The sequence below is a fragment of the Phyllobates terribilis genome, unplaced genomic scaffold (assembly GCF_046119375.1).
Source record: "Phyllobates terribilis strain yellow unplaced genomic scaffold, ASM4611937v1 Scaffold_13__5_contigs__length_258822181, whole genome shotgun sequence".
NCBI classification, from domain to species: Eukaryota; Metazoa; Chordata; class Amphibia; order Anura; family Dendrobatidae; genus Phyllobates; species Phyllobates terribilis.
The window spans coordinates 121397205-121423541 of NW_027362773.1; the positions used below are offsets into that span (position 1 = coordinate 121397205).

Sequence of the window (26337 nt, forward strand, 5' to 3'; positions counted from 1 at the left end):
TGTAGTGGATGATTTTATTTTGTTTTGCAATGAATGTATAATAAATGCAGTGAATTTAGCAGATACCGTGTGCATCACTGTCAGAGTCTTTTGTCATAAAAAGGAACAATGGAGGAGTTGAGGCGGCTGCTTTCATTGCATCCACTGCGGTTTAGGGTGCAGATACAACAGTCTTGTGATATTTGGCACAAGTGACTTTATATATATTCTTATACTGGTAAGTAGTTTGCTTCAAAAAAAAAATTATTGCAAAAACTTACTCCTAGATATCTTCACTGAAGGGCCTCTCGGGTGCAGTATTCAGTGACATAGGACTGCAGAATTACATGGAATGTGGATGAAATCACCTCCAATGGCTTTGCACATGTTTGAAACTAAATGTAACAAGGCACATTGTCAGCACCTACAGAACAACTGATGTCCCAAAGTGTGAGATAAAAGCTGGTCAAAGCAGCATGGGAGGGTCTGCCAGTCCAGATGGGTCTTATTGGTCTTCAGAGTAGAAGCACAAGTGTCCATTGATCAAGGAAGGAGATCCACAGATACTTCAGATCAGCATTTAACAAAGTATATCAGGGCGCTGCCCTCTATCCGGAGCTCATCCATGGATTTCAGGTCCAGTTCTGGAGGAGCAAAGTCACCAAGAGGCGCCCCGTTGATGGCAAGTCTGAACATGCCAGACTCCGGAAGGATTAGTATCTGAATTTAGCGGGGAAAAAAAAAAAAAAAAAAGAAAAAAAAATTGTTACAAAACAAAACCCTAGTATAATTTTTTTTTTATTGCCTACTACTCTATTAGAAGCATTTATGCTCAGCATGGTAACCAGCAAAGGTAAAGCAGACAGCTGTGAACTGATGTTATCAGGCTGAGAGGATACATGGTTATTGGGCCCAATAACTATGGACCTTCCCAGCCTGATAATATCAGCTCTTAGCTGTCTGCTTTACCTCTAAATGGGGAGGACCCCACGTAGTTTTTTCATTTATTAGATTACTACATGTACAGTAAGCTACACACACGGCACTTATTATATATCTCATGGATATCTATTTTTCTATGTACCTCATATCTAACTATCTATATCTTTGTACATCTTTAACTTCTGTTCTGCATTCTATTCTGGTACATGCCACATGGCCGGCACACACATCATCCGTACTGCCGGAAAAAAAAAACGGCCATGTCTACATGTGAAAACAGGGATATATACACAGCTCCATAGACTATAATGGGAGTGCATGTGTACGTGTCTCCGGTATGTATGAAAACATTCTCATAGAATTTTTTAAACTCATAACATTTTTCCCCATGTAATCTGAGAGCAGCATGATGTAGGGGCAGAAACCCTGATTCCTGCGAGGTGTCACTGGCTAGTCACAATTTTCTCTGCTGCAGATCTAGCAGAGCTCAGAAATCTGAGCCATATATAACCCCGCCCACACCACTGATTGACAGCTGTGTATACTGTACATTGACAGAAAGCTGCTAATCAGTGGTGTGGGGGCGGGGTGACACAGAGCAGGAGGACTAGCAGGCACGAGACACCTGGTTCTATAGTGATGATCTCCAGTTGATAAAACACTGATTTTATTGAAACAGCAAAACACCCCAGTAAGTGACACATCACTGGAATCAGAGTCTCAGTCCTTACATTATTCTGTTCTCAGAGTACACATCAAAAACCTGCTGACATTTTCTTTAAGGCTTATTAAAAAAATATATTTTTATTTATTTTTTTGTTAAAGTGGTGTGACAGGTTGCATTCATGGTAAATTTGTTCACAGGAAGTAGCACTCTTAATAAATGTCTACAAAGCTAAAGACAAAGTATGAGCTATAAAAGGATATTCCAGGCATTACTCCAGTTTGTATGTCATGGTGATAGAACTGATCGCTGATAATATTGGTAACTCACAGACCTGTTGCTTGCTGTAAGCGTCACCGCACACCTATCTCATAGCCAAAGAGCTTACCTCAAAATATTTCTGTGCATGAAACACAAAGAAAGGCGTCTGGATTTGTTGTGGCTCCCCCCATGACTGTCCCGTGGAGTAGTTGTAGGACAAAGATTCACCTTTGAAGCTCGCAGTAAGTTTAAAAGGGACGTTATTCTTAGATTTCAATGAGAGAGTTATCCTATAGACAATACATCAAATGTGTCAGATACTGGTGTAAAACACCAAATCTTCCAGTAGAATAATAAACACCAGTGTTATCACCTACAATACAGATCATATAAAGGTGATAATGTCCTATGTAATAAGGCTGAATATATACTATATACAGAATAGCCATGCTTGTGCCTACGTTATACATGAACTGAAGAGACTATATGGCTCAGTACTGCTATATGATGTCTGTGTAACAAAGAGATAAGGAAGCAGGATTCCCTCATGTCTCTGTGTCCCGTGTATTGGAGACACCATGGCAGCTAGTCTCCACTAGCTCAGAGACAACTGAAAATTAGAGATCGTTTAGAGACTTAGTAATAGGAACAACAGTTTATTTTGAAAAGTTATCTGAAAAGTCTAATAGGTATGGTTTAAAGAGTAAGTAAACGCTCAACATATTTTTTTTTAAATCTTTTTCAGCCATTTTAATTGCATGTAGTTGGGTGAGGGTCCATGTCCTGAGACCACCACTAATCACTTAAATGAGGTGTTCAGCTCAGGAGACAGAAGCAGCAGAAAGCTTTGGACTTTCTATTTATTGCATCCATATTCTGCTGTGTGTGCTCTCAGGCCGGAGCTATGTGCTGCTGATTCCTGAGCTGAACACTTCTTAGCAAACTTTTGAGTGATTGGTGGGGAAGGAAAAATAGTAATCCCTCAGGTTACTCCTGAGTAACTGCTGCACGTATTTCCTTATGCTAAGACTTGCATTCATAGATGCAAAAGTAAGAGGACTTCAAAGATGTGGATGGAAAAATAAATGGCCCTATGGAATGGAAGAACAGATGCCTGGAGCCACTTCCGGACACTCCGCCAGTTCGGCTTCTGTTTCTTCCTTCATATCAGGGATCTGCATTAACGGGCAGGGTTTCTTCTTTCTTAGCCGCGCCCACTGCGCGCAGGCACCACTCATAGGGGGCTGCATCATTGGTCCAGCCTGGCATCCATACCAGACAGTTTTTCGCACCGTTTTGCGCTCAGGACGCCCATGATGGGTGGAGCTATTGCCAGCCTCCACGCCATCATTTGCCATCTTAGCTTTCACTGAAATCTTCCCCGCATCTGTCTCGTTCTCACGATGCATGATTTTGTCCTGCCGACTACGCCAATTTTGTGAGGATCCCAGAGCAGTAGTGGTGTCGAGGGGCTGCTGTGTTCCTACACCTTGGCTCCCTACAAAAGAACAATGTCCTATTTTTCCTGTGCGGTGCGTATCACTCACATTTTGGCTGCAGGTCTTTGCTGTTTTCGGTTCTTCACTTCAGGAACCGACCCACACACACACACTAGGGGACTTCCACTCCATTTTATAAAAAATAACTTTACTTAAATGTCCAAATTCAACATAGTGGAACACGCAGTATTGGGTACACACTTTTCCAGGTTCAAAGTCCATTGCACAGCACATATTGATGTTCATGGTCCGTTTGTCCTGAGCTATCCCTTCCATAGTTGACCTTTTTGGCCTATGAGACACTGCAGTTCTAAGAGTCCCGTACAGTCTTCCCCTTCTGGGAAGGTTTTGAGACATGCTACTCTGTGGCTCTTGTGAACCATAGGCCCCGAACGTTAAGGAAATATCTGCTTCAGAGTTTCTGACTGACGTTCCTCTGCTGCTGGACAAACCGTGGTCCTGGTGCCCCCTGGACCTCCAACTACAGCTCTGTCACATCTCTCTCTCTGACTAACTACAACATCAGGAAGTGTCCCACTAGTTCTTCACTGTCCTCCTCCTCCCACACTGGAGCAGCTCCTGAACCCCTTAACTGTTTTCTGACTAATAACTAAATACTTCCTATGCTATTGTGCCCACTTCTGCACTACCCCATTCCTACTACAACACTATCTATACCTGTCCTATACTGACCCTGTAACTAATACATCAGACAGTACGCAATATGAAACAGTCTTATATAAAAATAAGGTACAACATTATATTCACACAGGGGGAAGAGGAACATTACCACTCAGGTCACCCTCTTACAACAAACTAGTCATACTGCCTAGATCAATTATAAGGGGTACAGAAGTAACAACTGCACCCAGGCCCTGATGCTCAATTGGAACCAATGGCCACACTACCAAGAAAGAAGACCTGAGCGTCATAAAAATAAAATGGTAAGTTGCAGATTTTGTTTTGCTGTCAAACTACTCTTGAGCATCGACAATATAACACAATATTATAGAAATACATGACATAATGAAATAGCATAAGAAAATCATAGTTAACTGACTCTTGTGGGTTTTCAGTCACCGATCCGCGAACCAAGATCATCTGACCTTCTGACAAGCCCATGGGCAATGGCCTGGACAGGGGAAGATTCTGTTTGCAAAAGAAAAAGAAGGTCATTCTATAACTGATGTCCTAATATATGAATGTATTTTTATACATTACAGAAACGGATTTGGACACAAGTCACAGACAAAGCGTAAATCTTATGACTGTACCTTTGTCCTTGAACAATATAACTATATACATACAATGGCAGTCTGTGCTTTCTCTCAGTGCGGTGGATGCACATGCCACAAGGTTTTAATGTATTTTCTATAAGATCACATATGTAAAAGCACTTACCAGATCTGAATTTCCAGATTTTAAAGGCTTAAAGAAATAAAAATGAACAAATATTAATTTAAAAAGTTGATCAGTTTTGCACAAAACGATAAAGCCATTATTGTTTGCAAGGGTGGACACAGACAGCAAAGGATCCCCTTTGTGTAATACTTAAAATTAAGGGGGCTCCTGCTCCTTATCAGCTAATTTAGGCCAAGTTCACATGATCGTATTTTTGGTCCGAGCACGGTCCATGAAAAAAAATGGACATCGCAAGGAGGGCACTGAGATCAATATAATCAATTGGGCTGCTCAGATGACCGTATTTTTTATTTTTTGATGGCCCGAATCTGTGTTTAAAAAAAAAAAAAGGCTGAAATAAAATAAAATTGCAGCGGATCCCATACGGATCAAATTTTGCATATTCATTGCAATTTGTTAATTTAGGAAACTATTCGATCTAGTAAATTTTAAAGGGAATCTGTCACCCCCTAGCACTTATCTGACCTCTAATATGGGCATACAAGTGATAGAAATGTAAATCTATACCTATCTGTATGCCCCATATTAGAGGTCTTGTTGCTGTGAAATGTCTTTTTAGTCAGTCAAGTTTCTGATGCTTCCAAGCTCGGAAGAAATCCCGCCTACTGTGGTAATTACAATGTTTCCCCCCTTTCCAGCACGTTACAGTGCCCTGTGATGTGCAGTTGCAGCAGCCAAATCCAGGCACTGTGACATGCAGGGGAGGGGGGAAACATAATTACCACAGGAGGTGGGGATTTCTTTCAGACCCCGGGCCTAAAAGCATCAGAAACTTGACTGAATAAAAAGCAATTTCACAGCAACAAGACTGTTCGATAACAGTAAATGGAGCGTCTCCCCTCCACCTATATTTATCAATGAGAGGAGATAAGAAGCCGGGCTGATCCTCCGCGCTGGTCCAGAGACACATAAGGATTAATGATAAACCAAAACTTTCTTTATTCCTTGGCCTACGTGTTTCGTGGCTACACTGCCACTTCCTCAGGGCTGCCCTGAGGAAGTGGCAGTGTAGCCACGAAAAGCGTAGGCCAAGGAATAAAGAAAGTTTTGGTTTATGATTAATCCTTGTGTGTCTCTGGACCAGCGCGGAGGATCAGCCCGGCTTCTTATCTCCTCTCATTTGTTTCCTGATCAGCGGGGTCTCCTGCAGCGGCCATCTGACAGGTGCTTCACAGTTGGTTGTGACTCACACAACCTCAGAAGGTGAGTCAGACTGATTGTGGGACCTGGTATTTACTTTTATACGGATAAAGCCCTATGTGCGCTGTCTTTCCTATCTTTTGCTCCACCTATATTGAATCGTCGCAGTGGTCTTTATAGTGTAAGTTTCTCCTTTTATCCGGGTCTATTTGTGCATCTGCTTATGTATTGTAATGTCTCCTTTGCAACATCCTTGTGTATATATTTTTCCTAAACACTGCCTCACTTTTGGATTAAATATAAAATTTAATAGTTCTGTTTCTTTTGTCCTGTAATCGTTTCCTCCCCCGAAAACATATACGCTACTAAAACGCAGGCGTCCGCCCAGGCCTGTATATATTTCAAATCTGGATGGTGGTGGCAGAGAATATAATAATTGGGCTATCGTGAAGCTGACAGTGACCGTACAGAGGGCGTAAACACAGATTCCAGGCTTTGGAACTCAGAGGTGTGACGCCATACTCTCACTGGTCGCTTGTCGATACCCACGTACCGAGTAGTCTGGATTGCGAGATACTGACAGCGTGACGGCACGGTGAGGTATCGCGTGATCTCCCCGGTGTCATTGCTGTGTGGGAATTCCTGACAACTTGTGTGAATTTAGGCTTACAGAGTTTTAGGAGCATAAAATAGAGTCTAATTTATATGGTTCTCTAGTGGATGACAATCCACCAGTACCTATGTGTCAATCGTTGCCACAGCTGTGACCTGCAGTCTGTAGCACAGATATTCTCTGGGCGAAAAAAAAAACCTGCTGCCGAAATAAGAACCCTCTCAAAATTATCGAGCAATATGGGTACTCATATCAGAGCTCAAAGAGGTTATAAAATGAACATCGCAAAGTTGGATTCACCTTAACCAGACAAGCCGAAACCCTTTATTTTAACCAGAATGTCAAATTCTGATCTTGTTTGTGCATTTTTTGTAGACAAACAATCCTTCCAAAATTGTTTTGTGTGACCCTGGGGCATGCACATGGCTGGATTGTGGCTCTGATTTTAGCAGCACCATAACAGGACTGCAACTGAGATCTCCAAGGTGCCTCCATGGCCCATATGACTATTGTTTCATAGAGAAGACTTGAGCAGGTTCCTCACAAACTGGAAAAGAAAAAAAAAATGTGGTATGCTCTATAGTGCTCCAAAAAAAAATATATGGAATTGTTTTCTCCTGGAAGCATTGCTTTACATTAGTGTATAGAGGATATAGGAATAATAATGGGTTTGCACAGAGTCTTTTTCACAAGGTTGTTTCGGAGACAAGCACAGAAAGCATATAACTGTCCACCCTACAACTAATGCAAGTCCCTGCCCGACTGCAAATCCAAGGATCGGAACCTAAGAGCAGCTTTTCTGGTAGGTTACATTTAGATGAATTTTTTTTTAATTATTTTTGCCTTTATCCTGACCATTTCTCCTTCATAACAGTCCTCATTACAAATTAGGACCTTCTGGTAACAGGAAGAGAAACTTCTAATTCTTTGTAACATTCAGCACCCCGGATTCTGTCGGAACAAAACAGCTCTGTAATTTCCATAGTGGCTGCGGTCGGATACTGCAGATCCACCCTCTATTCAAAATGAATAGAGGGTGGACCTGCACTACCCGACAGCGGCCTCTATAGTTTTAATGTAGCTACTGTGTTACCAGTGCTAGTAACAACTGATGGGCAGGAGTGCTGTTTTTCGCACCCTCACCAAAGAGATATTGGTGGCCTGCCCAAGGATAGGCCATCAATAAAAAAAAAAAAAAAAGTAGTGGCCAACCCCTTTAATTCTAGATGTGACATGCAGAAGTAGTGCTGGTGCTTTGAAAGCATCCAGCAACTAGGGGGGTTAACAGAGTCATAGGAGAGTGTTTTATCAGAGCCCCAGGGGGATTGTGGGAAAGTTGTTCACTGTCTGGCTGGAGCCGAAGAGAAAGGTGGTGTGTGTGTTCTGTATCTCACCGAAGCATCCCTGCAAGTGAAAAGGATTCAAGTCAGGAGTGAAGCTAAGCACAGGTCAGGTAGAGTTCCTGAACAAGCAGTGCAGAGTATTGTCAGGCATAAAGATAAGGACTGGAAGAAATGGTGTCACAGGGATCATCTCCCTCAGCAAACCCTCCCCCTCCTCCACCTCATTGTGCTGTAAAGAATGCTGTGTTCATTAATGAAGACTGTAAACTGCTGTGCTGCTAAGGAAACTGTACTGTTTGTCACTGGAGCCTGTTGCTCATAAGGCTTAACTTGCACTGGCTGTGCGGCTTCTTCTTAAATGCTACTGTTCTACCGTTTATGAGGACTCTTGTCAAGTGTGTCTGGTCAGCAAGTGAAACAAACTACGTGTCTGTGCTTGAAGGTCAATACCCCTGTGTGCCTGAGAGAAGCTGCAGCCTTTGGTCTCTCTGAGTAACGGTTCCCCCAGGATTCCAAAGAATTCATGAACCTAGCAGCGTGCGTGTAACAGAGTACAATTATTTTTGCACCCCCACCGATTAGATATTGATGGCCTATCCTAAGGATACGTCATTAATAAATTAAGTAGTGGCCAACCTTTTTTACTCTAGAGTACAACTACTTTTAAAACCATGAAGATCAAGAACATTCACATTGTATTATCACACAGTGGCTCCATCTGGTGAATAAACTGAATATTGCATTTTATTGTATTGGCTATAGATCATATGTAAATACTTTTATGCCCAAAAAGACAAAAGTATTCTTGGAGTGATGCGATTATTAACCGAGAGAAAATTATATTTGCTTTCTGGTTAGCTAATCACTTCTAGAATACTTTTTGTATTTTTTTGGCATAAATGTATTTTGATTTTTCTGGCTAACGCAGTAGCAGACAATAGTTTTTTATTGCACATTAGAAGGTCAGAATTCTATTACCTGGCAGAGCGGATAATCGGTCATTTCAGCATGATAAGGCTATTGGAATAATAAAAAAAAAAAAGTTGTTATAACTTATATAGATATTATATTTCCAATGCATAAACCATGAGTTAATAGGACAAGAACATGGAAAAAGTAAAGTAAAGATAGTTACATTAACAGCCAGATTATGAGGCTTCCAAAAACGAAACAATGTTAGACTGTAAATGTCCCAACTTACATTACTGCTCAGAAACGAGATCTCCTTTACAGTGACATCTCCATAAATCCCCAATGTGTCCACGTCACGGAGGGGGAGACGATAGGTGAAGTCCAGGAAATGCTGTCCCCCAATGCTGACCTATACAGAAGAAAGAATGTCATGTCACGTAAGAATAGTTAACCCCTACACCACCTTGGGTTTTTCTGTTCTTGTTTTTTTTTGCTCCTCTTCTTCCCAGAGCCACAATCTGCAGAGCGTTGCAATTTGGGCTGCCGTTTCTTTTTTTCTGAAATTATAAAGCCTTATCAGATTGCATCTTATCAGTCTCTTACCTTTACTTTGTCTGCAAGAAAAAGAAATAGAAGCACAAAAGCCCCTCCTTTTCTAAGTGGGAAGCCTGAGAATTTCTGCTCATCTTGCCACTGATCCCTGCACATGGTATTACAGATAACATGGGCATCCGAAGAAGAAAAGCGTGGATTGAAGTGAAAGGCGATGTCAGAGCGAGGACGAGTGCTGCAGCCGCACTGAAAGTCTATTTGGAACCTGGGAATCAAACAGATTTTACCAAACTCATAGTTATACCAAGTGTATGAAACACACTATCAGAAATAACCCCCCTAACTCCAGCGTGTCACCACCACGACTCTCCGAGCAATAAGAGTATTGCAGATACCATCCCAACTATGGATTTGTAGCTTATGAAATGCCTTATTTTGGTAGGTACTTCTAATTAAGGGATACTAAATATGTATTCTTATTAGCAATATAAGATTGGAGGCATGAAGAGGTACACTATGGCTACTGTAATGTGGAGGAATAAAAATTTATATTGTATCACTCATAGCCACAAGATATCCAACTGATGTTCCAGGAGTTTTTCAATGTTTCCCCATCTTATTTCTAAATAGGTTTATAATGGTAATTGCTTAAAGAGAATCTGTCACCAAGTTCTTGCTATGTAATCTGACAGCAGCATAATGTACAGACAGAGACCCGGATTCCAGCGATGTATCACTTAGTTAACTGGGTGCAGCAGTTGTGATACAATCAGAGTTTTCTCTGCTGCAGATCTAGCAGAGCTCAGAATGCTGAGCTGTGTATAACCCCGCCCACACCAGTGATTGGCAGCTTTCTGTGTACACTGTGCATAAGAAGAAATATGCTAATAAGTGCTGAGGGTGTGGCTGGACCAGGAGGCAAGAAACACCTACTCCTGTAGTGATAATCTCACACTGATTTTTTTTTTTTTAAACAGCACACAGGCTAGTAAGTGACACTGTTGGAATCAGTGTCTCTGCCCTTACATCATGCTGCTCTCAGATTACATAACAAAAAAACGCTTTTTCAAGAAGAACTGTATGTATTTGATTCGGATTTTATACATTAAAAGGTTTTCTGCTTTCTTGCAAAAAAAAAAAACTTTAACAATTGTATGTAGTAAAAGGAACCTTACAAAAGATTGTAACTCATTTGATATAAAACAGAAATGTTTGCATTCACTGGTATCAAATAAAGAAACTTTAAAATAGTGCGGAACTGAAAAAAAGGTATAACAGAAAGTTGTAGAACTTTCATATCATACAGTAATTAAACTTTATTACCTGAAAAATAGCTTGTGTCAGTGTTTTTCTCGTATTGATAAATGAGTAATTTACAAAGCTTATTTTCTGCGCGGACACACGGTCCACAAAAAGTCATGAACATGTGAACATCCCCATAGACTATAAAGGGTGCGTCTTCTACCAATATAAAATCAGTATGTGAAACATGGACATCTGAATTAGGCCTAAGGATGCTTTCACATTGCGTTCCGACACCTGCTCGGTGGCCCCTTTGGGGCTTATATTTGAATCCCCCGCTAAAACGGGATCCTTATGTATGCGCCGACGGGGCCATAGACTATAATGGTGCTGGCAGAGCATGTCCTCCATCCATTTTTTTTTCCCAAGTCACTTTTCTATTTTTTGATTCATGGTATTCGTTGACATATTTCCACCAAATTCGTCAATATGTTGCACACAATCATAACATTTGTGCAAAAAGTTGATGGCATAATAATAATAATAATAATAATAATAATAATATGATAATAATAATAAAAAATATAATATTATTATTATATTTTATTATTATTATTTGTTATTATTATTATTAATAATAACAAATAATAATTAACAAATATTATTATTAGCAATAATAATAATAATACTCCGGTAAAGGACTAGAGTACATTTCCAGAAAAATGTTGCAATTTTTTAAAACGTAGCAATTGATAAATGGATTTCTAATATCTGGAAAACAAATGACACCTACAATGGAGAGAATTAAAAAAAAAAAATAGGAGAACACTTCTAATAGACTTCAAAAAATGTGCAAATTAAAAGGCGAAGCTGGTGCAAATCAAACACAAGGCTTAAAGCACCAGAAACTAAACAAAACCAATCGTAAACACAATAATGAATCAAGTTCTATGACAGAGAGGGATACCTAAATATCATAAAGGTAAAACTGGAATGGATAATAAAAAAAAGGGAAACAGCAGACAAGTGCATTGAGCCACATACCGAGCAGCATCACTGGCAACACGTCCTTGTATAAGTATCATCCGTCCATGTTGCAGACCCCCAAATATCGTGCATGCATAAGGAACAAACTGTATAACCATAAAGCAAAGTAACACAATCAGTAAAAAATGCACAAGAAAATTGGTGGTCTTCACATATTTGCTATTCAGAAACATATTAAAATATTTACAAATATTTCAAACAAATTGAAGTTATATTTTATACACAGAATATTCCACAATACACTGAATAATGGGTCTTAGGCTATGTGCGCACGTTCAGGATTTAAAGCAGAAATTTCCTGAATGTTTCTGCATCTCCTTGGCAGGAAAAATGCTGCCATAAAACCGTGAGGTTTTGCCACATTTTTATGCATTTTTTGTGCTGTTTTTGAAGAGTTTTTGTACATCAATGAATGTTTTTTGGAGCTATATAAAGTTATTTAGTGGGACATTGCTTAAACCCTTGGTTTATGGTCAGAACTGGGGTGAGTATAGTGGTTAATTTAACTGATTAAAGAATGTGTCTGTTGTGTTTCAAATAAAGTGTTTTCTCATTGTCTGTTTATTTAACTCTTTACTTTAGTTTAATTAGGTTTGGTGATGAAAGGGTTTGATTGACACCTTGTCTTCACCAAACAAAAGAACTAGGTGTCAGCTAATCCCATTCGCCCAATGTCATTAGCATTTCCATTCATGTAATTTCTAGGGCAGCTGTGAGCTGCTATTTTTAGCCTAGGAAGGTGCCATTATTAACAGCTTACAGCTGTTTCGTTAGCCACTACGTCCCCACGAATAGCACTCAGCAGCGCTTTGGACACAGCGTATTTTTGCTGCATACAAAACGCAGTGTTCTAATGCCGCACTCTTGTTGTTGGTACATGTGAATCCACCGCATATAATGACACTTTAATTGGTCAAAATCTGCAGCGGAGACTAGCGTGTCTGCTACAGAAATTGACATGCTGCGGGTGAGTTTGGGTACGTGGCCACGGTCAGAAGCCGCTGCAAGTTTGTTGCTGCGTGTTTATACAGCGTCAAACCCACAGCGTCCAGATGTTACAGCATAGTGGATGGGATCTCTAGAAATCCCATGTCCGCTATGCTTGCATCAAAGGCTGAGAATCACCCGTGGACACTGACATGCGGTGCGTCTTTCAGGACCGCAGCATGTCAAATTCTCTTGCGGAGTCGCTAGTCTCTGCAACAGAAATTTGACCATTAAAATGTACTGAATGAGGTAAATACGCATGGTTCAGTGAACACATGTGGATTTACCTGCGTTCAATAGAATGCAATGTTTTGGATGCAGCAAAGAAAAATATGCATCCAAAGCGCTGCTACATAAGGATCGTGGGCACAGAGCCTAAAATTTAAAAAAAAAATGGCGTGGGCTCCTGCGTCATTTTTATAATCAGCAGAGGGAAAGCCGACCACTGGAGGCTGATATTATTAGCCGGTGAAGGGGCCATTAGCCAACAATGTTCCCTGGCTATTAATATCAGCCCACAGCTGTTTGTTTAGCCTTTACTGGCTAGATTACAGGGGAACCCCAGAAAAAAATTGACGTGGGGTCCCCCTATAAAATCTAACCAGAAAAGGCTAAACTGACAGCTGTGGGCTGATATTAATAGCCAGGGAAGGGGCCATGACTACTAGCCCCCTCTGCGGCTATTAATACCACCTTTCAGCAGTCCCAGAAATGGCGCATCCATAAGATGCACCAAATCTGTCGCTTAGCCTCCGCTCGCTCTTCCCACTGTCCTGTAGCAAGTTGGGTAATGGGGTTGGGGTTCACGTCAGCCTTGTATTGGCGGCTGACGTGAAGCCCAGGTTAGTAATAGAGGGCATCTATAAGAAGCCCCCATTACTAACTGCGTAGTAAAGTTATCGCCGCCTTTTCAATAAAAGACACGGCCAGAATAAAGTATTTTAATGAAATAAAAAGCACATGGTTTTTTAAAAAAAAAATATATATAATGTACACTCTGTCCGCAAAGCCTTCGATCTTCTGAAAAAAAAGTAAAACAAACAACCATATCCCTCACCTGTCCGCTGTCATGACGCAGTCCACGATTACCGCCAACGATTGTCCCTCGGCGATCGGTGTCACTTCTACAGAAGTGACATCAGCAATCACTGATGTCACTGCTGTAGAAGACCGCAATGTATACTGACAGGAGTGTAAAATCACTCTTATCAGTATACATTTCTGCTGAAGTGAGGTCACTGGGGTTCATCAGCTGATGAGCCCCGATGAGCTCACCATCATGGGAACATTCCCACGGTGAGGTCATGTAAGTGATCAGCTGATCGCTCACGTGACTGCATGTCCTGGCAGCGCAGTACACTGATGGGAGCGAGCACGGGGACCAAACAGGTGATGATAGTGTTTTTTTTTACTTTCTTTTTTTACCGCAGACACGCGGGCTCGGCAGTTATCAGCGGGAGCGGCAGTCGGCTGAGAGGAGTAGTAGTGTAGTAGTCCTCTTCTGTCGACCTGGGTACCACCTGCAGCGCGATTCCGCCGCAAATTCGCGCTCATTGGCTTTAATTGAAACGTAGCAAATCTGCATGTATAGACATTAATAGTCAATGTGCGCGAATTTGCTGCGGAAACGCGCAAAAAGTGGACATGCTGCGCTTTTTTTTCCCCGCAATGGTAACCCTGAGCGGAAACTTCCGCGTCATGTGCACAGCACATCAGGATTATCACAGCAATAGCTGGCAGACCAATTGGCAAGCATTTTAGCAGTGTTTCCGCGGCGGAGGAAACGCGGCAAAATCACTTCGTGTGCACATACTCTTAAAGCTCAGCACTAATAATGCACAGCAGTTACTTGGGATATTTTTCCTACAAAGGGTATATAGATAGCAGGTAGATAGGTTTGTGCACAGAAAATGCCAAGGAGACTTAAAGGGGTATTCCCATCTCCAAGATCTTATCCCAGTATGTAGCAGGTTTAACCCCTTTAAAGCCCAAGACGTACTAATGCGTACCTGTGCCCTGTGACTTAACAGCCAAGTACGGAATAGTACGTCATTGTGATCGCACCCACACACAGGCTGGGCGGGCGCGATCGCTGCCGGGTGTCAGCTGATTGTCACAGCTGACACCCGGTGCTATGTGCTGGGAGCGGTCCCGCACCGCTCCCGGCACATTAACCCCTGGAATGCTGCGATTGAAGTCGATCGCAGCATTGCGGTGGCAAGGGGAGGTGATCGCGATACTCACCTCTCCTGCCGGCGTCCAGCGCTGTCTACTGCGGCTTCCCGGATGTTGCCATGATGACCTGACGTCGTCATGACAACATCCGGGTCACCAGACAGCAGGAAGATACTTTGGTCATGCGCAGTGCATGACCAAAGTATCTTCTGCATCTGCAGCGCTGACAGCCTGTATAGCACAGGGATAGTGCTCCATCCCTATGCTATACAGGAGATCAGAATAAAAAAAAGTGAAAGTCCCATAGTGGGACAAAGAATAAAAGTAAAACAAGTGTTAAAAAAAAAAAAAAATAATCCACCAAAAATAAAAATATAAATATACCCATTAATAAATATTATTATGAAAAAAAAAATAAACAAACAACAATAAAAGTACACATATTTGGTATCGCCGCGTCCGGAACGACCTGACCTATAAAACTTTTCCACTAGTTAACCCCTTTAGTGAACACGGTAAAAAATAAAAATAAAAACGAAGCAGAAAACAATGCTTTATCATCTTACCGCCAAACAAAAAATGGAATAACACGCGATCAAAAAGAATATAAATAAAAATGGTACCGCTGAAAACGTCATCTTGTCCTGCAAAAAACAAGCCGCCATACAGCTCCATCAGCCGAAAAATAAAAAAAAGTTATAGCTCTCAGAATAAAGCGATGCAAAAAAATAATTTTTTCTATAAAATAGCTTTTATTGTGTAAAAGCGCCAAAATATAGAAAAACGATATAAATGTAGTACCGCTTTAAACGTACTGACCCAAAGAATAAAGCTACCTTATCAATTTTACCACCCGAGGAACAGAATAAAAAAAATTTTAAAAAAACAATTCCTGAATTGTTGGTTTCTGTTTATTCTGCCTCCCAAAAATCGGAATAGAAAGCAATCAAAATCAAAAAATATCACATGCCTGAAAGTGGTACCAATAAAAACATCAACTCATCCCACAAAAAACAAGCCGTCACATGACAGTCTGACAAAATATGGCGATGCAAAAATAGAATTAGTCCTTACCGGTAATTCGGTTTCTAGAAGCCTTCCACGACAGCATTGGAGGATGTTGTCCACGCCCTATTGAGGGACAGGAAGATCACCTGGAAAAATGGTTACCTGACAATTATATGGAATCCATAGGGAGGGAAATTCGTGCTGTCGTGGAAGGCTCCTAGAAACCGAATTACCGGTAAGGACTAATTCTATTTTCTCAATAAGCCTTCCACGACAGCATTGGAGGAATACCAACGATATTTTATTAGGGAGGGACAATAGCTTGTAGGACTTTCCTACCAAAGGCTAAATCCCTAATGGATGATAAATCTAATCTATAATGTTTGCAAAATGTGTGAAGGGAAGACCATGTATTTGCCCTGCAAATCTGCTACGTAGAAGCGCCCGCTCTTTCGGCCCAAGAAGTTGATGTGGATCTGGTAGAGTGAGCTTTTAAGGTGATCGGTGGATCCATCTGTTGGTTGATGTAGGCTTCCTCAATTGCCTTTTTAATCCAGTTTGCTATAGTGGATTTAGCTGCCTTCCTTCCCCTGTTATGTCCTGAGTGTTGTATGAATAGATTTTCATCCAATCTCCAAGACTCAGTCTGTTGAAGATAATAAAGAACAACTCTGCGGACATCTAAGAGATGGAACTCTGCCTCATTTGAATTAGAAGGTTCCTGGCAGAAGGAGGGAAGGATGACTTCCTGGGAACGATGGAAATCCGTAACCCCCTTTGGGAGATAGAATTACGCTTCATTTGGACCCTTCCTATCTTCAGTCACAGTCATGTAAGGTTCTCTGATGGAGAGAGCCTGCAGTTCTCCTACTCTCCGTGCTGAAGTGATGGCTACTAAAAAGGCAGTCTTATGAGAGAGACAACACCTATTAGATTTTTCCCTTAATGAGAACATAGAACCAAAAAAAAGGGAATTGTATGGGAAAAATATCAACAAACCAGATGGTAAATACCCAATCCCAAGAAAAGGCAGCCAGAGAAGAAACCATTAAATTGTATAATTATTTAATGGCTTTCTTCTCTGGCTGCCTTTTCTTGGGATTGGGTATTTACCATCTGGTTTGTTGATATTTTTCCCATACAATTCCCTTTTTTTTGGTTCTATAGTCTTATGAGAGAGAGTCTGTATTGTGCAGGAGGATAGAGGCTCAAAGGGAGAGTGGGTTAGACCCCGGAGCACCACGTTAAGATCCCAGGATGGGACATGAGACTCAATTTTTGGGTGAAGTCTGAGTGCCGAAGTTATGAATCTTTTGATCCATCTGTGAGAGGCCAAATCTTGGTCGAATATGGAACGTAGGGCTGAAATCTGCACCTTAAGAGTACTAGGTTTGAGACCCAACTCCAATCCATTCTGTAAAAAATCAAGGATCCGAGCAATGTTGGGATGTGAGGTGTCAGGAATATCCGGGGCATACCATGATAGGAATTTTTTTTCCATATTTTGCTGTATGGTATGTATTGGTTACTGGTTTCCTACTTTGAAGAGTTCTCATAACTTCTTCAGAGAGACCTTTGGATTTTAAGATCTCGGCTTCAGTAACTAGGCTGCAAGGTTTAGCCACTGAGGATTTGGGTAAAATAGGGGACCTTGTGAGAGAAGGTTGTTGACCGGTGGAAGTATCACAGAACCATCCAGGCAAAGTTCTGTGATGGCGCCGAGCCAAGGCCTTTTGAGCCACAGAGGGGCCACTAGAATTGTTGCCACTCTCTCTAACCTGACTTTCTGGATAGTTCTTGCCATCAGTGGAATTGGAGGAAACGCATAGACCAGTTTGAAATGCCAGGGATGGGCTAATGCGACCAAATTTATGGCATTGTCTCTGCTGTCCAATGAAAAGAAGAGGGCAAGTTTTGCGTTTAGGCAACTGGCAAAGAGATCTACTTCGGGGAGACCCCATTTTGCTACCAGTGACTGGAATATTTGAGGATTCAGGCTCCATTCTCCTGGCTGAATGTCTTCCCTGCCTAGAAACTCTGCTTCAATGTTGTTTGAGCCTTTCAGGTGAATTGCCGAAAGTGACAGGAGATGTTGTTCTGCCCAGGAAAATATTCGAGCTGCAATTTGTTTCAGGCTGTCTACACTCGTACCTCCTTGATGACGAAGGAAGTCAACTGTAGTCACATTGTCCGAGAGTATCTTGATGCGAGTACCCTGGATTTGGTTGACTGCGGCCGTGAGCATTTTTTCTACTGCCTTCAGCTCCCTGAAGTTGGAGGATCTGGCACTGATCTCGGGACTCCATCTGCCTTGAAAAGGAGTCTGGGCCACCATGGCTCCCTAGCCTCATACACTGGCTTCGGTAGTCACTGTAATTAGAGGGTCCTGGGTCCAAGAAATCCCCCACTGAAGATTTTGGGTGCTTAGCCACCAAGAAAGGGAAGCTTTAACCCGACCGGGGGTCCTGGTCCGTTTGTTTAGTGAGTCCCTTTGTCTGTCCTATGATTTTAGGATATCATCCTGGAGGGACCTTGAGTAGGCCTGAGCCAATGATACTGACTGGATACAGGCCGTCATCGACCCCAATACAGACATTGTCGTTCTCAATGTTGGATTCTCCTGGTGTCTGAAAATTGAGATCTTGGTTCTGAGAGCTATTTGATGCTCCAACGGAAGAAAGTACATTTGTATGTTGGAGTCCAGCAAGACACCAAGGAATTTCCTCCTCGACGAAGGAAGGAGTTCCGACCCCAACCTAACGAGCAGAGAGTTTTTAAGGTTATAGAAACATGAAGATTGAGAGTCCCCACCGAAGGGGCGACGATCAGCATGTGGTCCAGGTATGGAATTATGCAGACACCTTGTTTTTGGATAAGTGCAATGACTTCTGCCATAATCTTCGTAAACATCCGAGATGCTGAAGAGATGCCGAAGGGCAGTACGTTGTACTGGTAGTGTTCTGTTATGTTGTCCCTGAAAATCGCAAAGCGCAGGAACTTCCTGCGGGTCAGATGAATTGGCACGTGGTAGTATGCATCTTTTAGGTCTATGGTTGACATGACATAATCCTTCCCTATTAAGGGAATAGTTGATCTTATGGACTCCATCTTGAATCGTCTGTATTTGATGTGATGGTTTAGGGATTTCAGGTTGATTATGATGCATGGGGTCCCTGACGGTTTCAGTATTAGGAAAATTTTTGAGTAGTGACCTGTACCCTCCTGGCCAGGGGGGACCAGAGACACCACCCCGGACATCAGCAGATTTTGTAGACCAACTGATAGCAGTTCCCAAGCCCCCCGAAGGGACGTGACCCTCAGGACCCGAGGGGGGCGACTCTCGAATTCCAATAGAAGATACTTCTTGATGGTATTGAGGATCCACTGGCAGGAAGATATTGCCTGCCACTGGGGAAAGAAATCCGAGAGACGCCCCCCTGCATGGCCCAAGTCATTGCTTGTCCTGTTGCTGGTGTTGTTGCTGGGGAACAAGGATGTTACGACCTTTGCCGTCCTTAGGATAGCTCCAGCGCCCAGACTTTCCCTTTCCCCTATATTGTGAGGGGTGACTCTGGGAAGGTCGAAAGGGACGTTTTTTAGTTTGTTTGTTTGTGTTCAGCAATGGTTTTCTTCCTATCCGAGGCCTTCTCCATGATATCATCCAGTGCTGGCCCAAATACATATTTCCCTTGAAATGGAATGGAACAGAGTTTAACCTTAGAGGTGACATCCCCACTCCGTGTTTTGAGCCACAGTGCATGGCGAGCAGTATGAGATAGGACAGCTGCCCTAGCCGCGATCCGGACTGACTCAGCCGAGGAGTCCGCTAAGAAGCAAGTGGCTTTTTGAAGGAGAGGGATGGAGTCTAACAGGTCTGCCCTGAGACAGATGTTCCCCTAGTTGGGCCACCCACTTGAAGAGGGATCTGGCCACACAAGTCGATGAAATATTCGCTTTGAGAGAGGCAGAAGAGGTTTCCCATGATTTTTTAAGGATGCTTTCCATTTTTCGGTCTAATGGATCCTTCAATTGGGATGAATCCTCAAAGGCAAGTGAGGTTTTCCTCACTACCCTTGCCACCTGGATGTCCACCTTAGGTAAATCCCACTCAAATTCTTCACCTTCCAACAGGAATCTATGTTTTAATTCCGAAGGGGTGGTGAGACGGTTTTCCGGGAATTCCCATTCCTGTCGGAAGAGATCTCTAATGACCTCATGAACAGGAAACCCAGTCTGCTTTTTTGATCTAAGGCCCCTAAACATTTCATCTTGAACGGAACAGGTGACCTTGACTTCCTCCAGACCCATAATGCCTCTAACTGCGTCCAGTAATTCTTCTAAGTTGTCCGAGGAAAAATAATATCTTACGGTTTCAACTTTTTGGGCAGGCCCTAAGGATGCTATTTCATCCAAATCATCAGAGGTAGAGCTACTAACGTCAATAGAGACCACATCTGAGTCTAACTCTTGGATCTTCCTCTTCTTAGAGGGAGAGGGCCTGGAGGAGGAGTAAACAGGCAGCGCAGCAAAAGAAGCTTGGACTTCCTGACTAACTACCTGGACTTCCTGTTTAACAAGAGATCTAAGCTCCTCAATTAGAGAGGGTTTTTCTTCTTTAATTATTTTATCTGTACACGGTCGGCACAACTTCTTCTTATAGGATGAGGACAATTTTTTAGCACAGATGCCACATCCACAGGTCTGGTCTTTATCCTTCTTAGAAGCGGGCCCTTGTCTTCCTAAGAAAGGGGAAAAGAAGGGGACCCATGTAACTAGAAGAAGGGGAGATCGAGTGTCATCTAAAAGAGAGGCTAAGATAACCCCTTAGTGACCACCCAGGTACTACTCACTGTAGCCGAGGGCGTGCTGGGCTCTGCAGATGCAGGGATACTGGATCTGTCACCCTCCAGGGTAGAGATAGCCTTACCTTTGGCGTCTTCAGGCAGGTTTTTATAGAAAAAAAATGTGCCTCCCTGCAAGGAACCTCAGTTCCCTCCCCCTTCCAGTCACTTGAGGGCCAATCCAGATCGATATGGGCCTTGCCGGCCCTGGGACGCGCTCAAACATCAGCGTCCCGGCGTGGGGCACACAGGCCGGAAGCAGGACCTGCGGTGACGTCACCCTGGTGTGTGCGCGCGCCCAGACCCCGCCTGCCGACTCTGGGAGTGCCCATACTGTGCGTCCCAGTATGGAACGCACAGGCCAGAAGAGACAGGACCTGCGATGACGTCACTTCCGGCGAGCGGGCCCAGAACGCCGGAGGAAGGAGGAGATGCCGGGGGAAAAGATGCGTCTTTTAGTGTGTGACAGCTGTCAATCATAAAAACCAGATATGATTCTGGTATCGCTGTAATCGCACCGATCTGAAGAATAAAGAAGTCTAATCACTTATACCGCACGAGGAATGGCGTAAAAAATAAACTCTAGAGTTAAGGTTGTGCTAGGGTTAGAGTTGGGGTTGGGGTTAGGGATTTTTTTCAAAAGTAAAAAAAAAAAAGATGACGATATGGCGACTAGTGTTGTGCGCAAGTGCTCGCTACTTGAGTTTGCATCGGGTGCTCAGGTATGCACCGAGTATCGCGGGTGCTCAAGTGACATGCTTGAGTCTCCGCCCCATATGCTTCGCGGCCAAAAAAATCTTACGGGGATTGCCTGCCATGCACGAGCGATCCCCGCATGTTTTTTTTGGGTGTCTAATAACTGTGAAACATGCGGGTGGGGACTCGAGCATGTCACTCGAGCACCTGTGATACATGGTGCATACCTGAGTACCCGATGCAAACTCAAGTAGCGAGCACTTGCGCTCAAGACTAAAGACAACTTATTCAATATGATGACCTAATGTTATCAAATTCTGTGTCGTACCTCTGGGTTCAAAATGTTCACTATATCCCTTGATAAAATCCTTGAGGGATGTAGTTTCCAAAATGGAGACACTTGTGGGGGGTTTCCACTATTTAGGCACATCAGGGGCTCTCCAAACGCGACATGGTATCCGCTTTCGATTCCAGACAATTTTGCGTTCAAAAAGTCACACAGTGCTCCTTCCATTCTAAACTCTACCGTGCGCCCAAACACTGTATTTTCTCCACATATGGGGTATTGGCGTACTCAGGAGAAATTGCAAAAAGTTTTTGGGGTCCATTTTCTCCTCTTACCCTTGTGAAAATAAAAAAATTGGGGCTAAAACATCATAATTGTGGAAAAAGTTTGATTTTTTATTTTCAAGGCTCCATGTTATAAACTTCTGTAAAGCACTTGGGGGTTCAGGGTGCTCACCACACATCTAGATAAGTTCCCTGAGGGGTCTAGTTTACAAAATGGTGTCACTTGTGGGGAGTTTTCACTGTTTAGGCACATCAGGGGCACATCCGCTAAGTATTCAAACAAATTTTACATTCAAAAAGTCAAATGGCGCTCCTTCCCTTCCGAACCCTGCCGTGCGCCCAGTCAGAGGTTTTCCCCCACATATGGGGTATCTGCTTACTCAGGAGAAATTGCACAACAAATTCTGGGGTCCATTTTTTCCTGTTACCCGTGCGAAAAAAAAATTGGGTCTAAAGTAACATTTTTGTGAAAAAAAGTTAAATGTTCATTTTTTTCTTCCACATTCCAAAAATTCCTGTGAAGCACTTGAAGGGTTAATAAAGTTCTTGAATGTGGTTTTGAGCACCTTGTGGGGTGCAGTTTTTAGAATGGTGTATCTCTAATTTAAGGGCATACAAATTAAAATTTTGAAAATTGCAAAATTTTCTCCAAATTTCCGTTTTTTTTTCACAAATAAACGCAAGTGATATTGAAGAAATTTTACCACAGTATGTTACGAAAAAACAATCTCAGAATCAGGGGGATCCGTTGAATCATTCCAGAGTAATTACCTCAAAGTGACAGTGGTCAGAATTGTAAAAATTGGCCTGTTCATTAACATGCAAACCACCTTGGATGGTAAAGGGGTTAATAATAAAAATAATAATATTAGCTTATACCTCCAATTAGAAATATAGTATAGTTCTTCTGATTAACTATGTCAATTAACCAATTTGCAGTTAGTAATCATAAGCATGAATACGTAAGCTACTGCACATGGGGTAAGCGACATAGTGAATCAGAAGAACTATACTATATTTCTAACTGGAAGTTTTTGCTAATATTATTATTACTACACCTACTACATATTGGGAATATTGGGATAGGATCTTGGATATGGAAATACCCATTTAGCTCTTTACATATACTACCAGTTTGTCAAAACTTTTATGGTAGGAAATCCTAATAAAGTTAAAAATATCAATTCTTACAGCATGCCTCCTGATTTAGAATAAATCAATCCAAAGGGGTTATTCAAGATTTTGGTAATTTTTTCCTATGAGTCCAAGACCTGACTGGCAATGATCTATCCCAGCTCAGGCAGTGACTCTCCTGCTCCCTGCTGGCTAACTGCTGTTGGCTCCCCACAGTCCGGGTGGTTTCACACGTCCGGATATTTCCGGTACTGGAAAAACCAGTACCAGAGATATCTGCGTCCATGTGTTGCAACCGTGTGAAGCATCAGGAGCACACACACTGGCGCTTGGGAATCAGTGTACAGATAGCGCTGTTCCCAAGTACCGGGTGATGAACGATGCCCTCATCATTGTCCCCTGCCGGCGTTGTGATCAGCACCAGCAGGGACAATGATGAGACTAATAGTGTCTGCTCCCGGTGTCTTGACCTGTAAAAAAAAAAAAAAAAAAAAGAATAAAAAAATCCATATACTCACCTAAGTGTCCCCCGCTGTGATCCATCTAATCACGCCGAGGAGCAGGGGAGAATGACTCCTGCAGCGAGCGGGCTCCGGAGCTGCGCTGAGCTCATGAGCAGTGTCCTGTCACTCACTGAGCTCAGCTGATGTCCGGGACCCGCTTGCTCCTCAGCGTGATCAGTCGCATGGATTACAGCGGGGGATACTTAGGTGATATATGGATTTTTTTTACAGGTCGAGACACTGGGAGCAGACAGACACTACTACTCTCATCATTGTCCCTGCTGGTGCTGATCGCAGCGCTGGCAGGTGACAATGATGAAGGTGTGTCACCCTGGCCTGGATGCCACAAATATAATAAAGCTGTGTCTGAGAGCAAGGGGGAGGTTCTCTAGTCAAGGACCATTAGCATGCAATACCTCCTGTCCCAGGCCAGTAGGGGGAGCAGGCGGCCCCTATAAAAGCTGGAACTGGGGGCAGGGTTAGAGAGAACTGGACAACCTGTCTCTGGATTGAGAGGTGTCCCAGAGCAGGGACAGACAGTTGTGTTGCAGCCTAAGAGGACGTGTGGCAGTAGGAGAGCCACGAGCCAGGGACAAGAGGTGAAGTGAGCCTGTCCTGGCAGATAAAGAAACTAATCTATCAGACTTTGGTGTCTGAGGTTGGGAGGATTCCAAGTCCTACAGCAGATAACCAGTCCGAAGGGGACTGTATGTTCCTTGGCCTAAGAAGCCCGGAGGCTCCGCCACAGCAGAAGGGACCAGCAAAGCCGTACCAGGCCGGGAGTAGAAAGGGACCCAAGTTTCAAGCCATACGGGCGAGAGGACACGGTGAGCTCGGGAACGTGGGCTGTTACCCTACAAGGAGGGGAATAGCCAGAAGGAGCACAGAGAGCACGGTAGGCCTACACCCTCACCCTGACCAGGGCCAGCTTCCCACTTGTTCTCAGACATCCAGGCCCCCTCCTAGCCGGGCCTGTTTCTGGGTCATATTACCTGTTCTAATAAAGACCCTGAACTGTTTAAGAGGCCTCCGTTTCCTGGCTATCGCGGTCGGAATCATCCCCTCCATCATCCATTATATACTGCCCTGGGGCCATACTCCTCCCGTGGGGAGTTGTACTATGCAGTGCTGCACATTTATATCAGCCCCAGCGGTCTGCACTGCAGCGGCGGTTAGCCCTGACCGCAATCCATGGGTGGCGTAGTCGGACATTACCTACAGCACATAGTAGACTACCACTGGTCTGACCACCCTGAGCCACGGAACCGGGTCGCCACTACTACTCCCAGCATTGCCCTGAAGCCCGGTTCCGAGTGCCCCACGGCCCAGGGGGCGAGTGAAAGGCAGCATTCAGAACTCGGCGCTTGGGAACAGCGCTATCTGTACACTGATTCCCAAGCGCCGGTACCGGTGTTCCACACATGAACACACGGACATCTCCGCTAACCGAGGCTACGCTCCCACGATGAGTTTTTGTTGAGTTTTTTATGAGGTGTATTTTTGAAAAAAAAAGCAAGTAACCCAATTTAATTAATGGGTGCAGAAAATCTGCGACATGAAAAACTCACCAAAAGCTCATAGTGGGAGAATGGCCTAAAAGGATCATTTAGAAGATCAAGTCCAACAATGAAAATATCCTCATTTTAGTCACAGTTAGGTCTCATTCAGACACCCATCTTTCACTGATAGAACACATAGCCATTTCAGCCGTGTGGCTTTTTTTGTGGACCATGTAAAAAATAATCATGGCGACAGATCAGTCTTTCATGTGACTCACAGATCAAAATCACTCATACAAGTCTATGGGTCTGTGAAAATCTTGGATGCCAAACGTGCTGTTCAGTAGGAGAAGCTTCCACAATTTTTTTGCTTTCTTTATATCAATGAATAATAAACAGTGTTTCCTCAAATAACATGTGACACAAGACATGCTGGGTAAAGTTATATTTGCACAATGTTTTCCGCAAACCCCCCCCCCAAAAAAAAAAATCAAATTTTCTACATTCGCTTAAATGGAAAATATGCACCGTTGACACCGTCAATACATGAGTAAAGTATTACTCTAGTTATCTCGCCACTCTGAACTGTGTGAAAGGTTGTCAGCTGTGCTGAGTGGATTGGGAAGTAAAAGTCCCATACCCTATAGAAAGTTACCATCTGCCGCACTGTAATGCTGGATTAGTGACAGGTCTGCGTGCACATTGGCAGAACACATGGATGGCATGAAGAATATGTAGGACAAACAAGTATGTTATGCAAGTGCCCATCCTCCCCATCAGAGTTCTGCTTCTTGTCAATACATAAAACCCCTTCCTCCCCCCAAGACAACCACAATACAGCGACATTTCTGCATCAATATTACGGCTACAAAACTTTTGCGGTTTCTACTTAACAGAACTTAGAGTTCCTTAGAATGTGATGTTAAATATGCATTGAAATCATAGCGAAAAGTTGTAAACTTTCCAGCCAGGCGGAGTCATAATTAGGCCTCATTACTGTTATTTTAACCATTTGCTTTCCAGAGTGCTCAGTTTAGAGGGGGGGAACATGTGTAAAACAGACCCTCGTACCCCTCTCACCAGTTTCAGTCAATGCATTTCTGATAGTAAATTCTTATACTTTTCCTGCTGACTTGTTGCACCTCTACAGACATGACATGTGGCGTCTTATCATACATAACAAGCAGGAATATCCTGTACACACCGGATAGAAGACAGGCGGCTGTAACAGCAGGGACAGGGGATCCATATCTGTATCAAGCAATGGATGAGTCACACGCCAGGGAAGTTCTCTGAAACCACTCCTTT

At 43.0% G+C, this 26337-nt stretch overlaps 1 protein-coding gene across 2 annotated transcripts; it reads right to left on the reverse strand.

Moving 5' to 3' along the window:
* On the reverse strand, positions 1-26337 carry LGALS12 (galectin 12). Of its 2 annotated transcripts, none has more exons than XM_073658564.1 (9): positions 26234-26337; positions 11614-11702; positions 9379-9592; positions 9065-9184; positions 8842-8880; positions 4747-4773; positions 4406-4494; positions 1974-2136; positions 1-699 (listed from the first exon to the last, which is right to left on the reverse strand). In XM_073658564.1, exons 1-9 carry the CDS (start codon positions 26276-26278, stop codon positions 553-555), a joined length of 933 nt encoding a protein of 310 aa, XP_073514665.1. In that variant the 5' UTR covers positions 26279-26337; the 3' UTR covers positions 1-552. The 2 variants fall into 2 exon arrangements, with proteins under 2 accessions (XP_073514665.1, XP_073514666.1); XM_073658565.1 differs by lacking the exon at positions 26234-26337 and adding an exon at positions 26110-26225.